Source organism: Clupea harengus, chromosome 15 (genome assembly GCF_900700415.2).
Source record: "Clupea harengus chromosome 15, Ch_v2.0.2, whole genome shotgun sequence".
In the NCBI taxonomy this organism is placed as follows: domain Eukaryota; kingdom Metazoa; phylum Chordata; class Actinopteri; order Clupeiformes; family Clupeidae; genus Clupea; species Clupea harengus.
The window spans coordinates 27,362,570-27,380,069 of record NC_045166.1 but is presented as its reverse complement, the minus strand read 5'-3'; the positions used below and the strand labels follow the sequence as shown (position 1 = coordinate 27,380,069).

At 46.4% G+C, this 17,500-nt stretch overlaps 3 protein-coding genes across 5 annotated transcripts in view; 1 reads left to right on the top strand and 2 right to left on the bottom strand.

Annotated features, from left to right (window-relative positions):
• The window catches only part of nhsl1b (NHS-like 1b), an 82,744-nt gene extending 80,579 nt beyond the window's left edge, over window positions 1–2,165 (top strand). Inside the window, exon 10 of the mRNA XM_042709892.1 lies at window positions 1,386–2,165. Coding sequence (XP_042565826.1) covers window positions 1,386–2,055 — 670 coding nt within the window. The 3' untranslated portion in view covers window positions 2,056–2,165. The remainder of the gene's footprint in view (window positions 1–1,385) is intronic.
• A 4,544-nt stretch (window positions 2,166–6,709) lies between these two features.
• On the bottom strand, window positions 6,710–10,598 carry LOC105891544 (heme-binding protein 2-like). 3 transcript variants are annotated; one of them, XM_012817717.3, is made up of 5 exons: window positions 10,469–10,598; window positions 10,093–10,205; window positions 9,666–9,801; window positions 9,219–9,399; window positions 6,710–7,785 (listed from the first exon to the last, which is right to left on the bottom strand). In XM_012817717.3, the coding sequence occupies exons 2-5, from the start codon at window positions 10,165–10,167 to the stop codon at window positions 7,614–7,616; spliced, it is 564 nt and encodes a 187-aa protein (XP_012673171.2). In that variant the 5' UTR covers window positions 10,168–10,205; window positions 10,469–10,598; the 3' UTR covers window positions 6,710–7,613. The 3 variants fall into 3 exon arrangements, with proteins under 3 accessions (XP_012673171.2, XP_031438071.1, XP_031438072.1); XM_031582211.2 differs by lacking the exon at window positions 10,469–10,598 and adding an exon at window positions 10,325–10,430; XM_031582212.2 differs by lacking the exons at window positions 6,710–7,785; window positions 10,469–10,598 and adding exons at window positions 7,800–7,892; window positions 10,325–10,435.
• Window positions 10,599–10,879: 281 nt separating this feature from the next.
• LOC105891545 (heme-binding protein 2-like) lies at window positions 10,880–17,404 on the bottom strand. Its single transcript, XM_012817718.3, has 5 exons — window positions 17,298–17,404; window positions 16,801–16,908; window positions 15,339–15,474; window positions 13,791–13,971; window positions 10,880–11,481 (listed from the first exon to the last, which is right to left on the bottom strand). Exons 2-5 carry the CDS (start codon window positions 16,873–16,875, stop codon window positions 11,310–11,312), a joined length of 564 nt encoding a protein of 187 aa, XP_012673172.2. The 5' UTR covers window positions 16,876–16,908; window positions 17,298–17,404; the 3' UTR covers window positions 10,880–11,309.
• Between the last annotated feature and the right edge of the window lie 96 nt (window positions 17,405–17,500).

Below are 17,500 nucleotides of genomic sequence, written 5' to 3'. Positions count from 1 at the left end.
TGTGTGTGTGTGTCCCAGCGTCCCAGCGTCCTCGGCTGTGTGTGTGTGTGTGTGTGTGTGTGTGTGTGTGTGTGTGTGTGTGTGTGTGTGTCCCAGCGTCCTCGGCTGATTAATCTCCCCCGATGTGACTGTTCGGTGCTGTTGGAGCCTATAGAAATGCAGCGTGTGCAGTTTTCACTAAAAGCCCCCCCCCCCCCCCCCCCCCACACACACACACACACACACACACACCCCTGGGGGGCTTTTACGAGATTGCATCTGAATAAAGACTGGGGCTCCACCACTCCCACCCCTGTCCATCCCTCTTCCTGCCACACACACACACACACACACACACACACACACACCTGTGTCTGCTTTAAGCCTCACCCACCTTAACCCTGAGCAGCGTGTTGATTTAATGACTGGAGAAGAGGACTAAAAATCTATAGGGAGAATCGTCTCCCCACAGCACACGCACACACACACACACACACACACACAGGGAAAAATGAGTCTGCCACTCAGTCCAGTGTGAACGGGGCACAGCCTCAGGGAAACACTCTGAACACGGGACTGCTGCGTAGATTCACATACTCACTCACATACTCACTCACATACTCACACACATACTCACTCAGATACTCACTCAGATACTCACACACATACTCACACACATACTCACACACATACTCACTCACATACTCACACACATACTCACACACATACTCACACACACATACTCACTCACATACTCACACACATACTCACACACATACTCACTCACTCAGATACTCACTCACATACTCACACACACACACACATACTCACTCACACACATACTTACTCACACACATACTCACACACATACTCACTCACATACTCACTCAGATACTCACTCACATACTCACACACACACACACATACTCACTCACATACTCACTCACACACATACTCACTCAGATACTCACACACATACTCACATACTCACACAGATACTCACTCCCATACTTATTCAGTAACCCTGTCTGAATAAAACTTAGAACAAGCCTGTAGGAGTTCAGGAGATGTGTGTGTGTGTGTGTGTGTGTGTGTGTGTGTGTGTGTGTGTGTGTGTGTGTGTGTGTGTGTGTGTGTGTGTGTGTTAGGTGTGTGTGTGTTAGTGCTGTGTGTGTGTGTGTGTTAGTGCTGTGTGTGTGTGTGTGTGTGTATGTGTGTGTGTGTGTGTTAGTGCTGTGTGTGTGTGTGTTAGTGCTGTGTGTGTGTGTGTGTGTGTGTGTGTGTGTGTGTGTGTTAGTGCTGTGTGTGTGTGTGTGTGTTAGTGCTGTGTGTGTGTGTGTGTGTGTTAGTGCTGTGTGTGTGTGTGTGTGTGTCGTATCTCTTCTGACTCCTCCTCTTCCCCACAGGTCCAAGAGGAAGATCCTGGGACGGCGTGAGTCAGAGGAGGAGTCACGCTCACAAGGCCACGCCCCCTCTCCGCCAGTCACGCCCACCGCAGGGGCGGTGCCAGGCCTGGGGCTGACCCCGCCCTCGGCCGGGTCGTTGTCACGGCAACAGAGCCCCATCCAGCGCAGCCTGCGCAAGTCGGCCACGAGCAGCGACACGTTCAAGGCCCTGCTGCTCAAGAAGGGCAGTCGCCCCGAGGGCAGCGCCCGCATGTCCGCCGCCGAGCTCCTGCGCTCCACCGACCCGCGCTGCCACAGGACCGAGAGCCCCACACACACACCCACACACACACCCACACACACACCCTACGACAGCCCGCCCGGTGGCTCGCCCGCGCACAGCAAGATGGCCACGGAGACGTGGATGCGGGGCGAGGGGCTGTCTCCCTCACGCTCCTCCTCCTCGCCCTCCTCCTCCTCTTCCTCGCTGGCGGGGCCCAAACACGGTCGCTCGCGCACGCCTCCCTCGGCCGCCAGCAGCAGGTACAACGCCCGCTGCCGCCTGCTGGGCAGCCCCATGACCGTCATCTGCGAGCGCGAGGGCGAGACCGCCGAGGAGGTCGCCGCGGGCAACGCCACCCCGCCCCCGCCTCAGGACGCCGGCGCCGCCCTACTGGAGGAGAGCAGCTAAGACCCGCCCCCCAGCTATGACTCAGGACGCCAGCAGACCACCCTGGACAGTGGGGTGGGCGTTTCCATGGCTACAGGGAATGGACAGTGGGGTGGGCATCTCCATGGCTACAGGGAATGGACAGTGGGGTGGGCGTTTCCATGGCTACAGGGAATGGACAGTGGGGTGGGCATCTCCATGGCTACAGGGAATGGACAGTGGGGTGGGCGTCTCCATGGCTACAGGGACGGCCCGTGAGTGGACCGGTTCCACTCCAGGATTTTATGAGGGGTGGTCCTGAGTCCCTGACGCCCAGCGGTTCTGGGGTTCTGTGGAGACCTCTGACCTCTGACCTCCAATGGACCAGAACCCTGAACCCTGACCTCCAGTGGACCAGCACCCGGTCCAAACAGACAGAACACTAAATCATCTCATTTCTTTTCATTTTTCTTCTCTCCTGTGTTTGACAGCAGACTTCTTTTAGTCTGTCATCCTGGCGTTCGGCGTTTGACTTCTTTAGTCTGTCATCCTGGCGTTCGGCGTTTGACTTCTTTAGTCTGTCATCCTGGCGTTCGGCGTTTGACTTCTTTAGTCTGTCATCCTGGCGTTTGATCCGTTTGTTTTCTCTTCCTGTTTCTCTGTTTTGACTCGTTCCGTAAAGGAACCGGCGACTGACTGGCGTGGTGTGAGAACCTGACAATAGGGGGGGGCGACGAGGCCAGTTAGGCCTGCTGCAGCGGGAGACACACACACACACACACACACACACACACACACACACACACACACACAACTGAACAAGTGTGACTTGAGTGTGCATTAGCGCAGACGGTGAAGCTGCGCTCGGCGCTATCGCCTCCTCCCAGAATGCATTGAGGCAGCGTGGAGGCCGCCTTGGTTGGAGAAGCAGCCAGCAGTGCACACACTCTCTCACTCACACACACACACACACACACACACACACACACACACACACACACACACACACACTGGAGGGGGTTTAAGAGGACAATTACAGTGCCCCCACAGAGAGACCTATGTGGTTTTTTTTGCGTGTGTGTGTGTGTGTGTGTGTGTGTGGTTTTGCACTGTTGATGTTTCATGTTAATGTCTTCTGTTAGTTTTAGGTTGTTTTTAAATGTGTGTTTAAAAGTCTCTGAGTGCGAGCGACTCTCCTGAAGATGGACCCTGTGTTGGGAGAGGTGGTGAAGGAAGATCATTAATTAAGCTTGTTTAATTCATCATTAATTAAGCTTGTTTAATTCATTATTAATTAAAGCTTGTTTAATTCATTATTAATTAAAGCTTAATTAATAAATTAGGCTCATTAACGATGATTAACAGTAAGAGTCATGTTGTCATGGGTTGGGGTGACTTTTCTGCTTACCAAAGAGTGTGTGTGCTAAAGGCCCCCTGCTGGAGAAACACAGCACTGCGCCTCAGAGCGTGGAGTGTGTGTGTGTGCTAACGGCCCCCTGCTGGAGAAACACAGCACTGCGCCTCAGAGCGTAGAGTGTGTGTGTGTGTGTGCCGCTTCACCAGCTCATTAACGCGACTAAAACACTGCTTAGCCATCAGACTAGCGGTCTCCGCTAACACACTAGTTCTCAGTCCCCCGACATCGGTTCTGCTCGGATCTTTCTCCTCCGCTCCGCTCCGCTTTTGTACCGCCGTTTTTTTATGGAAATATAGAGACAATAGTTTGAAGTAACATTTCAACTTATTTTCAGACGACTTTGTACATTTTTTCAGACCCCCCCCCCCCCTGAAAGGGAAACGGCTTTCTTTTGTAGACTATTTATTTTAGAATAGGGAGGCTGTGGTCAGACCCCCCCACACACACCCACACACACCCACCACCACTGGCCCAGGAGGGGGGCAGGTGATTTAGGGGTTAAGGGCGTGTTGGGCTCTCTGAGGTTTTAAAAAGAGGACGGGGAGATGAAGAGGAGGAGGATGATGATGATGATGAAGAGTTGAGGCGTAGGCAGAAACAGGCTGATAACTCTCTTGTTGATCTGTGTAATAAAGCCTGCTGATCTTTGAAAACACTCTGTGTGACTCTGTGACTGTTTTGTGACGTGACGTTTCTCTCGTGACGCCTTCACCACTCCTGGTGTGTGTGTGTGTGTGTGTGTGTGTGTGTGTGTGTGTGTGACCCTCTGCTCCCACCACTCCTGATGTGTGTGTCTGTGTGTGTGTGTGTGTGTGTGTGTGACCCTCTGCTCCCACCACTCCTGATGTGTGTGTCTGTGTGTGTGTGTGTGTGTGTGTGTGACCCTCTGCTCCCACCACTCCTGATGTGACTGTGTGTCTGTGTGTGACTGTGTGTGTGTGTGTGTGTGACCCTCTGCTCCCACCACTCCTGATGTGACTGTGTGTCTGTGTGTGTGTGTGTGTGTCTGTGTGTGTGTGACTGTGTGTGTGTGTGTGTGTGACCCTCTGCTCCCACCACTCCTGATGTGACTGTGTGTCTGTGTGTGTGTGTGTGTGTGTGTGTGTGTGTGTGTGTGTGTGTGACTGCTCCCACCACTCCTGATGTGACTGTGTGTCTGTGTGTGTGTGTGTGTGTGTGTGTGTGTGTGTGTGTGTGTGTGTGTGTGTGTGTGTGTGTGTGTGTGTGTGTGTGTGTGTGTGTGTGTGTGTGTGTGTGTGACTGCTCCCACCACTCCTGATTCACGGCCACCTGTCAGCCAGCACTAGGAGTGACAACCTCATTAGGACCGTTGCCATGGCATCGAGGTCATCCGTCATCTAGAAGGTTCCTGGGAGGGCCATCTTTTATGAGGCCCCGTGGCATCTTCAAACTCATACACACACACACACACACACAAATCACAAGATGCTACAAGACATACACACACACACACACACACTAGAATATGCTGTAAGACAAAGTCTTTTTCTCAGGCTCAAACTTGGTAGACGTCAGAAGTGTGTGTGCACTGTTTAGTCTGCTGTGGTCTCTCTCTCACTCACACACACACACACACACACACACACACACACACACACACACACACAAGAATCCAACAGGTAGACTGTAACTTCATTTAAATAAATCTACAGCAGGGCAATTCAATGCAAGCTGTAAGTCAGGTGTGTGTGTGTGTATATGACTGTGTGTGTGAGTCAGGGGTGTGTGTGTATATGACTGTGTGGTCGAGCCTCTCTCTCTCTCCCCTTCAGACACACACACACACACACACACACACAGATTGGATTGGTGCCGTGTCCAGTGTGGACCCTCTGCTGGGAGCTGCTGCATAATCATGCAGGCTGTTCATTTGTCACTCCGACAGCACAGTACCACACACACACACACACACACACACACACACACACACACACACTCCGACAGCACAGTACCACACACACACACACACACACACACACACACACACTCCGACAGCACAGTACCACACACACACACTCCGACAGCACAGTACCACACACACACACACACACACACACACACTCCGACAGCACAGTACCACACACACACACACACACACACACACACTCACTCCGACAGCACAGTACCACAAACACACACACACACACACATACTCCGACAGCACAGTACCACACACACACACATACACACACACACACACACACACACACACACTCCGACAGCACAGCATCACCACCACTCACACAGACACACACTCCGACAGCACAGTACCACTCGCACAGCATCACCACCACACACACACACACACACACACACACAGCACCACCACGCACCAAATTAGATAGCAGTCGATGACACACACACACACACACTCTCTTTTCCTGCACCTGCTTCCAGCGCACCACACAAACACACTCTTCCTATACTTCCTTTCACATGAACACTGTCTTCCTACAGCCTATACACACACACACACACACACACACACACACACATACACTCTCTCTCACACACTCACACACACCCCTGACTCTAACACACACACACACACACACACACTCACTCACACGCAACACTAAAAGCTTTTCCCTCCTGCAGACTGAACTTGATCTTCAGGCAATCCTGTCAAAAATAGCCCTGGTGACTTAGGCAGCGACGGCAGAGCAGAGAGGATGTCTGAGGGAAGACCACATCAGAACAGACTAGACCACATTAGACCAGACCGCATCAGACCACATCAGAACAGAACAGACCACATCAGAACAGACTGGACCACATTAGAACACACCACATCAGACCAGACCACTTCAGAACACACCAGACCACACAAGAACAGACTGGACCACATTAGACCACATCAGAACACACCAGACATCAGCACTCACTGAGCCAAGAGAGAGAGAGAGAGAAGGAGAGGAGAGAGAGAGGGAGGAGAGAGAAGAAGAGAGAGGGAGAAGAGAGAAGGAGAGACAGACAGGGAGGGAACTATTTCCTCCTCCGCCGCCCCGCAGAAGAAAGGAGTAAATATCAGATGAAATGGTAAATATATTTATTATACCTGCAGTAAAGAAAGCAAACCAACATATCATGAAATGGTAAATATATTTATTATACCTGCAGTAAAGAAAGCAAACCAACATATCATGAAATGGTAAATATATTTATTATACCTGCAGTAAAGAAAGCAAACCAACATATCATGAAATGGTAAATATATTTATTATACCTGCAGTAAAGAAAGCAAACCAACATATCATGAATGGTAAATATATTTATTATACCTGCAGTAAAGAGTAGTTTGTTGGCAGCTCTGATAACATCTATATAAATACACTGATCACAGCGATTAATTGATCTATATAAATACACTGATCACAGCGATTAATTGATCTGTATAAATACACTGATCACAGCGATTAATTGATACAAATTTCCTTCAAAGTGTCACATCTACCCCACAAATGCGAAATCATGAGGCAATGAAAATGAACCCTCATCCGTAAACAGTACACAGGGCTGTGTGTGTGTGTGTGTGTGTGTGTGGCCACCGAGAAGTATGTGACCTCAGACAGTATTAAACAGTTTCACATTAAGTAGTAGCCTTAACATATATTACAATCTCCCTTTAACATTTGCCCTTTGCATAAAACACAGACAAGCGACCTTAAAGTGACCTTTAAGGCTAAGGCACACACCTAAGAAAGGCCTCTGCCCTTCACAATCATTTAATACCCCTAACAATAATGTAATACCCCTAACAATAATGTAATACCCCTAACAATCATTTAATACCCCCTAACAATCATGTAATACCCCCTAACAATCATTTAATACCCCCTAACAATCATTTAATACCGCCTAACAATCATTTAATACCCCCTAACAATCATTTAATACCCCTAACAATCATTTATTACCCCCTAACAATCATTTAATACCCCCTCACAAGTGTGTCAGCTGCTTCATGACGTTATGCGTTATGATCTTAAGTCATCTCGGGTTAGTTACTGTTTAGATGAGTCACTTGACTCACGGCGACTTCAACAGCATCAGGCCAATAAAACACCTCAAGGCCGACCCTTGACCTCGAACTACAGCTGCAAGTCCTTGCCTCTTTTGGCCCTTCCTGGCTCCTGTAGTCCCTGCCGTCTCCCACTGGACCCTACTGCAGGAGCCAGACTTCGTTCCTGCGGTTGGTGAGCTTGAAGGGGCTGTCGTACCCCGCTCTGTAGTACGGTTCCTCGCGGAACGGCACCCCGTCTCTGCGGAGACTCTCAGCCAGCTTCAGGTGCTCCTCACGGACCGTCTGCTCTCGACTGAAGCCCCCGTACGTCCTGGAGAACAGGCAGGATGTTAGGTGATTCATAAAGCATATATATATATGTGTGTGTGTGTGTGTGTGTGTGTGTGTGTCTGCTCGTTGGTGAAGCCCCCGTACGTCCTGGAGAACAGGCAGGATGTTAGGTGGTTCTAAAGCATATATATATATGTGTGTGTGTGTGTGTGTGTGTGTGTGTGTGTGTGTGTGTCCAGTATATGTCGCTGCCTTTCTGTAGTTTCAAATCTTTCTAAATCCAAGATCCAGTGAAGGCCGTGGGTCTGGTGAGCAGGTTGTAGATTTGCACGCACTTTAGACACTCCAATCTCGCAAAAATGTAATCCACTTATTGGCTCAAAAGGAGGTGAACTTAAACGATTTGTAAACTCAGACAATAACCCAAAGTAAACTAAAAGCCAAGCTAGCATCAAAAGTGGTAAAAAAAATAAACCGTATATATCTTTACCAGCCACTAGAAGTGGTTATATCTTTACCAGCCACTAGACTGGACATTTGGCTACCAAGCGACTCTCCTGGGGAGCCGGGCCTGGTGACGCCTATACCAATTCTTACCACCAGGGTATGATGTTCAATCTAAATTAGTCAATTGACAAATTTCCAATAGTCCAATCAAATGCAGGCCTAAAGATATATGAGCAAATAACTAAAATACCAGATAAATTAGATAAATATGCAAATATAGGAATAATATATTACAAGACATAAACAAAATAATTCAGGGCTATTGTAAACTACATATTTGGACAAAAATGTCTACAACTATATATATACACACACACTGAGAAAATGTATAGAATTGGGTTTGTTTTGAGACCCTTTGAATAAATGCTGAATGAATCTTAGCCTCCATGCGATCTAATAACAGTATTCTGTTTAGATGTTAATTATAATTATGTATTAAAATAAGAGAATTCTATTCAGATGTTAATTATCTCTGTTGTAATTAATCTCTGTGTTAACAGGCCCATGTAAACACATACGAAAGGCTGTCTCAGTGTTAAGTACAGGACATCCAATTAACCCCAATGTTAATTACAGGACATCCAATTAACCCCAATGTTAATTAAAGGACATCCAATTAACCCCAATGTTAATTAAATGGCATCCAATTAATCCCAATGTTAATTAAAGGACATCCAATTAACCACAATGTTAATTACAGGACATCCGATCATCACAGCGATGTCATTACAGCGATGTCATCATAGTGACATCATTACAGTGGCAGGTGGGTGTACCCTACGAAGGCTGTGAACTAATCAATGGCACCATGTGATGATGATGATGATGATGATGATGACGTACCGTACGAAGGCTGTGAACTAATCAATGACACCATGTGATGATGATGATGATGATGATGATGACGTACCCTACGAAGGCTGTGAACTAATCAATGACCATGTGATGATGGTGATGATGACGTACCGTACGAAGGCTGTGAACTCGGGCCGGTTCTCGATGAACACCTCGGGGTTGGTGGGTTTGGGCGGGTCGGCCTGGTTCTGCTCGGGGATGAAGAAGGAGACGGTGAAGGTGGTCTCACACGCCGGACCAGCACCTGGTTCTACACGACACGTCACAGGAGCCGTCATCTCCACCTTCTCCTCTGTGGACACACACACACACACACACATACACACGCTTATAAGAAAGAAGCAGGCATCTGGCAAAGAAACCTGAAGCATTGCCCATAAGGGTAATTCATATAATACAACCAAACCAGTAGATGATGCCACCAACTATCAATGAAAGCAGTGAAACCTAACTTCCACTGGCCATAATCTTAACCCTAAACGGAGGGGAGAAGTAGGCTATTTACCTTTAGCCCAAGGTCATCTGACAAAACAATGAGGTAGAGTACAAGGCGCTTACTTCTCTCGTTCTCGCCCTGAATGTATTTGAAGAGTCTTCTGAATCCCGCATTCATCGCTGGGTCCAACTCCATGCCCGTCAGCGTGGTGCTCACCCAGTTGGTGACCTCATACGTGCGGACCTCGTAGTCTTCGCCCTGGGACAGAGAGAGAGAGAGAGAGAGAGAGAGAGAGAGAGAGAGAGAGAGAGAGAGAGAGAGAGAGAGGTCAACCGCGGGTTAGTGTTGTGACTTGCGACACCTGCTGTCGTTATCAGTTACCGTAGTGATCATTCGGCTTTTTTGAGATGTCTCGAGCCCGCCAACCACAACCCAAGATGACAATCGTCTGAGAATGCAGCGCGCGATAACAAGTGGCCTTAACGTTCCACAATTCCTTAATGCCCGACCCCTTACCACACACACACACACACACACACGACCCCTTACCTTACTCTCAAGATTTGAGTGCTTGGGGTACTGCAGTCCTGTTGAAAACAGAGCTTGTCCGATGGTCTTAAGCATCTTCAACCCAGATGTAGCCTCGCGCCAGTCACTTGAATCTAATCAACCAACAGATTCGTGACAAATTAATTTCACATGAAAGAGATAACAGGAGATTGCAACTATGTTGGCTGGCAATGTAGGCAACAACAGCTCTTAATTACACCTGTTCACTCACTCACTAGCACCAGAGATAAGATAACGTCCATGCAGTTTGGTTGCAAGCCGATCGTGGAGCTGTAAACTAAATTAACTCCATTGTTTTTACCACGAACAGAACAAATTTAAAAAGGGAGTTTTAGGCAATTTAAGTACAACTTACAAAACGTGGCTTTCTGCGTTCAATCTCGCACCGGAGCTTCACTGCAGCGATAGGTGGTTGTTTACATCCATTTCCGGGTTGCTCCTCACGTTACAAGCCAACTTGTGTAACGTCTCTCGGGGGCGAGGATTCCCATTGGCTGAATCATGTTTTCATAACTTGTTTTTACACAACGTTTTAATGTATTACATACACATTACAAGTCCCAACTTTCATCGTTTTGATTCCAGTCTTATCTTAAACGGTCAGCGATGTAAAAGCACGTACAGATATCAGATAGGGTATCTGAATATGTGTGTAGTATAGGCGTACAAATGAATGAATTTAGCCTACTTCTGTTTTGTTTTTTTATCCCTAACCCAGTAACCGAAAACCTATGCTAAAAAAGAGTGAGAACACGTAAAACAGAAATAATCGTAAAATATGTTTATTAACACGATTAACCATTACAGCAGCTAACACTGATGATTACAAAAATATATATTATGATCGTGATGACACACCCATACTTAATTTCGTCAACTTGCAGTGTCATCTCAATGTGAAATTAAAATGGGTTATATTTAAATATAAGAGCATTTGATCAAAATTGTACACCTTGTACTTCTAAAAAAATAAATCCCATTTCAATGTATGTAAATCTGAAACACAGATGATCTTTGGAGCTGAAGCTGAATTTTTAATAGCAGATCAGATAAGTGAATAATCTCTTCACCTATGGCTAATTTGCACACAGCATCCACCCCATGAAACGCTCAAAGTGGACTCCTGGTCCTAGGCGTCCTCTTGCCTCTTTTGGCCCTTCCTGCTCCCTGTAGTCCCTGCCGTCTCCCACTGGACCCTACTGCAGGAGCCAGACCTCGTTCCTGCGGTTGGTGAGCTTGAAGGGGGGGTCGTACCCTACCCTGTAGTACGGTTCCTCACGGAACTGCACCCCGTCTCTGCGGAGACTCTCGGCCAGCTTCAGGTACTCCTCACGGACCGTCTGCTCGTTGGTGAAGCCCCCGTACGTCCTGGAGATCACGCAGGATGTTAGATAGATAGATAGATAGATGGATACTTTATTAATCCCGAAGGAAATTTAGGTCATCCAGTAGCTAATACACTTAACTTAACTCACACACATACATACACAAATCACAGTAGAAAAACAATACACATAGGGAAAAACGTTCACAGGGAGTGGGGTGTATACAGATATTATACAGATATTACAGTGTGCATTGATTGTGTCAGTGTTGATGTCCACAAGGAAAGTAGTGCAAAGAGTGCAGAGAGATAGTGTTCATGTGCTTGTGTGGATAGTGCAAAGATAGAGTACTTGTGCTTGTGTGTGTGAGGATAGTGCAAAGTGATATAAATAGTAAAGACTGTGCAATGGGCTAGTGTAGCCAGTAAAAGAGTAAAAAGATAAAAAGATAAAAAGATGGACAGTGGGATGGAAAAATTAAGAGCTGAGAAGAGGAGGGGAGACTGAGGAAGACTCATGCAGAGAAGTCCATCTCCCTCCCCCTCCCCTTCTGTGTGGCATTAAAAAGCTGGATGGCCCTGGGGACAAAGGACTTTCTCAGCCTGTCCGATGAGCATGACAGTGACAGGAGTCTGCCACTGAAAATGCTCCTCTGTCCGTTAATAGTACTGTGAAGTGGGTGGTGGTCATTGTCCAAGATGGTCAGCAGCCTACTCAATGTCCTTTTCTCCGCCACTGATGTTAGGCAGTCCAGTTCCATGCCAACAACAGCTCCTGCCCTTCTCACCAGCCTGTCTAGTCGCCCTGCATCCCTCTTCTTTATGCTGCCTCCCCAGCACACCACAGCATAAAAAAGGACACTAGCAACAACAGACTGGTAAAACATGCGCAGGAGTTTGTTGCAGACATTGAAAGACCTCAGCCTCCTCAGGAAGTAGAGCCGGCTCTGACCCTTCTTATAGATGGCATCTATGTTGGCTGACCAGTCCAGTTTACTGTCCAGATGAACTCCTAAGTACTTGTAGGTTTTGACCACCTCCACACTGACACCCCCGATGGAGACTGGTAGCAGAGGAGGCTGAGACCTCCTAAAATCCACCACCATCTCCTTGGTCTTGGTGGCGTTCAGCTGCAGGTGGTTATTCCTACACCACTGCACAAAGTTGTCCACCAGGCTCCTGTACTCACCCTCCTGTCCATCCCTGATACAACCCACAACAGCAGAGTCATCAGAGAACTTCTGGAGGTGGTTCATAAAGCATATATATATATGTGTGTGTGTGTGTGTGTGTGTGTGTGTGTGTGTCTGCTCGTTGGTGAAGCCCCCGTACGTCCTGGAGATCACGCAGGATGTTAGGTGGTTCATAAAGCATATATATATATGTGTGTGTGTGTGTGTGTGTGTGTCTGCTCGTCGTCCTGGAGAACACCACAGGATACAGAAACAAAGAGTGATGGTATCCCACTGCTCCTGCGTCTCAGGACAGACAGCCACCAGCAGACACACAGGACACATGATTCAAATGTCTCATACTGTAGATAGGGTGGATAAAAAAAACTGCCACCGCGTGACTTGACAAGAGAGCCAAGTCTAGTTGATGTGAATCCACACACACACACACACACACACACACACACACTGATGTGAGTCCAATTCTGTTGCTCATAAATTGTATAAATCATAAACCGTAACTGTAGCGTTCACCCCATAATATTGTGTGTGTGCCTGTTAGAATGTTCAATGTTCCATTCTGTGATAAATGTGCCAATTTAGAACGTATGTGTTTAATGTGCCAATTTAGAGCGTATTTGTGTTTAATGTCAGCGTGTATTTCTGTTCTCTATTTTGAGTTAGTGTGATATGTGTACTTGACTATGTGCAGTTCCCTGTCTTAGCACATGTGTCCACCCTTAACCCTTAACCTTTAACCTTTAACCCTTAACCTCTAACCCTTAACCTTTAACCCTTAACCTTTAACCCTTAACCCTTAATCTTTAACCCTTAACCTTTAACCCTTAATCTTTAACCCTTAACCTTTAACCCCTAATCTTTAACCATTAACCCTTAACCCTTACCTCGTGTGTCATGGAAAGATTAAAACCCCTAGTGATTATATCCGTCTGTATTAGTCTGATTGAACAGAGAGTTTGCCAATAAACAGCAAGACGACGCCAACGAAGAGCTTCCTGCTTCCTACACTACTGTCACTCAGATGGAAACACACACGCACGCACGCACACACGCACACACACGCACGCACGCACACACACACACACACGTAATTTAGCAGACAAGGTTAGAAACCCTCAACTAATCAATGACACCATGTGATGATGATGATGATGACGTACCGTACGAAGGCTGTGAACTCGGGCCGGTTCTCGATGAACACCTCGGGGCTGGTGGGTTTGGGCGGGTCGGCCTGGTTCTGCTCAGGGATGAAGAAGGAGACGGTGAAGGTGGTCTCACACGCCGGACCAGCACCTGGTTCTACACGACACGTCACAGGAGCCGTCATCTCCACCTTCTCCTCTGTGGACACACACACACACACACACACACACACAGGCATGCATGCACACACACACACACACACACAGACATACACATACACACAGGCATGCATGCACACACAAACATACGTACAGTCACACACACACACACACACACACACACACACACACACACCAGACATACACACAGGCATGCATGCACACACAAACATACGTAAAGTCACACACACACACACACACACACAAGCATGCATGCACACACAAACATACGTACAGTCACACACACACACACAGGCATGCATGCACACAAAAATATACATACAGTCACACACACACACACACACACACACACACCAACAGCATTAGTGAGTATCAATGCCCAATCGCCCACCTACACAGAAGGATGATGAGAAACAGCACTGGTGCATTTTCCAGGGTTTCAGTGAAGGATTGAAAATAACTAACTGGTGACTTTTGGCATGTCTACCTGACCTTGACCCTCGACCTTGGTTATAGAGCTAAACGTTTCTGCTTGACCTTGGTTGTCTGCTTGACCTTGGTTACAGAGCTAAACGTTTCTTTTCAGAGGAAGAGAAATCATTGGATTTTGATGATTAAAAACAGAAAAGGCCTTTGGGTACTGCATGCAGCTCTGCACCACAACCAGAGAGGAGAGGTGCAACCACGGCAACACAATAGTCAGCTATTCTATGAACTCTATTCTGTGAAGTCTAGTCTGTGAAGTCTATTCTGTGAAGTCTATTCTGTGAACTCTATTCTATGAAGTCTATTCTGTGAAGTCTATTCTATGAAGTCTATTTTGTGAAGTCTATTCTATAAACTCTATTCTGTGAACTCTATTCTATAAACTCTATTCTGTGAAGTCTATTCTATAAACTCTATTCTGTGAAGTCTATTCTATGAAGTCTATTCTGTGAAGTCTATTCTATGAAGTCTATTCTGTGAACTCTATTCTGTGAAGTCTATTCTGTGAAACAGAAAAGCTCAACACCTACAGCCTGCTTTGGATTTAATTTCCTTCTTTAACCCCACAGAAACTGCTATTAAAGAGATCACACTCACACACACACACACACACACACACACACACACCGTATGATTATTTGGAAAAGCACTACATGGAACCGATCAGACTTCCCTGTACTAGACCCCTATGTGTTGCCCAACAAGCCTTGAAAAAAAGGCGTGTTGTGTCTTTATAATAAGGGGCTTACTGAAACTCAGTCTGATAGAAAAGATGACCCACCAGCTAGGGAGATAAACAGACTCATGTGTCTCATTCTCATGATCCACCAGCTAGTGAGATAAACAGACTCACTTGTCTCATTCTCATGATCCACCAGCTAGTGAGATAAACAGACTCACTTGTCTCATTCTCCCCCTGGATGTACTTGAAGAGTCGACTGAATCCCTCCTTCATGATCGGATCCCCTTGCATCCCCTTCAGCGAGGTGCTCACCCAGTTAGCCGTCTCATAAATGCGGATCTCGTAGTCCTTGCCCTGAGGAAACACACACACACACACACACACACACAATGCGGATCTTGTAGTCCTTGCCCTGAGGAAACGGACGGAGATGAATGGTAGGCCTACATGGCCGATGGCTCAGCGTTTCTGCGACGGCCAGATAACAGAACACATGGCCACAGACAGTTAAGTGCTCCCTAAGACCACTGGATGTCTCAGAACTTTCTCCAGCTAAACAAAGACAAAACTGAAGTAATCATTTTTGGTAAAAAGGAGGAAAGATGTAAGATTGCCACCCTTCTTAACAAAAAAGGACTTAAAGCAAAGGATACTGTCAGAAATATTGGTGTCCAGCCACATGAAAGCAATTACTAAATCTGTGTTCTACCATCACAAAAACATTGCCAAACTTAGGGGTTTTATGTCAAAAGATGACTTTGGAAAACTAATTCATGCCTTTATCTCCAGTAGGGTTGATTACTGCATTGGGCTGTTCACAGGCCTTTCTAAAAAAAAACCTTAAACAGCTTCAAATTATACAAAATGCAGCAGCCAGAATTCTTACAAAAACAAAAAGAACTGACCACATAACCCCTATACTGAAATACCTGCACTGGCTCCCAGTAAGTTACAGGATTGACTTTAAAGCACTGCTGCTTGTTTTCAAGTCACTTAATGGGATAGGGCCAAAGTATCTATCTGACATGTTTCAGCAGTACGTACCACTCAGATCTCTCAGATCGCAGCATAAATTTCTATTAGTAAAACCCACTGTCCAAACTAAACAGGGTGAAGCAGCACTCAGCCACTATGCGGTTCACCTCTGGAACCAACTTCCAGAAGACATTAAAAACGCTCCAACTACTTTCAGTTTTAAATCTAGACTAAAGACCAAACTTTTCTCAGATGCCTTCTGCTAACTGGCCATGAACAGTTCCTTTGAAGCATTATTGCTTACTGTAGTAGACTAGTGATTTTTATTATTCTTTTCATGCTTTTATTTCCTATATTTTACTGTTTAATATGCCTTAATGTTCTCATGCTTTTATTTTCTATAATTTACTGTTTTTTATGATCATGTACTGACCTTTTGGTTTTATTTATGTGAAGCACATTGGATTGCCATTGTGTATTTATGTATGTGAAGCACATTGTTGTGTATTTATGTGAAGCACATTGAATTACCACGGTGTATGAATTGTGCTATATAAATAAACTTGCCTTGCCTTGCCCTTTAGCCACCACCCGACTGCATGGTCACCAGGGCAACGGAATGGACCCTGTGTTGTGATATTAAGGCAACGACCCCTAACCAAGTTAAAACCGTGACGAATGACGAGTTCCGGCTACACCACTTACCTTACTCTCGGTTGGTGTGTATTTGGGGGACGGCAGTCCCGATGAGAATAAAACTTGGCCGAGGGCTTTCAGCATCTTCTGACGCACAGGTTTTCTCCAACAGACGTTCTGAATTGTGAGGCATATAAGAAGTCGTTTTGTTTTTCGAGTGTTCGACTTAAAACGGGAAAATAAATCACACCTGCACCCTAATTGGTCCGACAGTCAACCAGTAACTCGGTACATGTAAGTCCAATAGCATAACGGGCTTCACTGTAAGCCAGTGGTTCGTTGCTATTAAGTTAACCCCGAGAGACCTCGTGTGTAAAGATAAGATAGAGCCTTTGCCGTTGGGTGGGCGAGAGACAGTCAACGAACAAGTTTCCCAATTCACCACATTTCACAATATAAACAAATACAAAAGCTCAGACATAACGTATACATATCAAAATAAGACTTAATATTCAAGATTTACTGACTTTTAGTCATAAAAAAACAGTATGTTGCTCTTTGCTTACAAATCTGCAGGTGCTCCAGCTCCTGCCCTGTCGAATAACTGTCCTTTAGATTGCAAGTTGAGTGGTCGCGTGAGCAGACGTGTGTGTTGGAAGCCAATATGCCGAAAGGGGGCGCTATTGGTTAGCCAGATCAATAATTAACAGGTTGTAGTCTATGAATTAACTGCTACATTAGAAACAACAAAAAGTCATCTGAAGTCTTT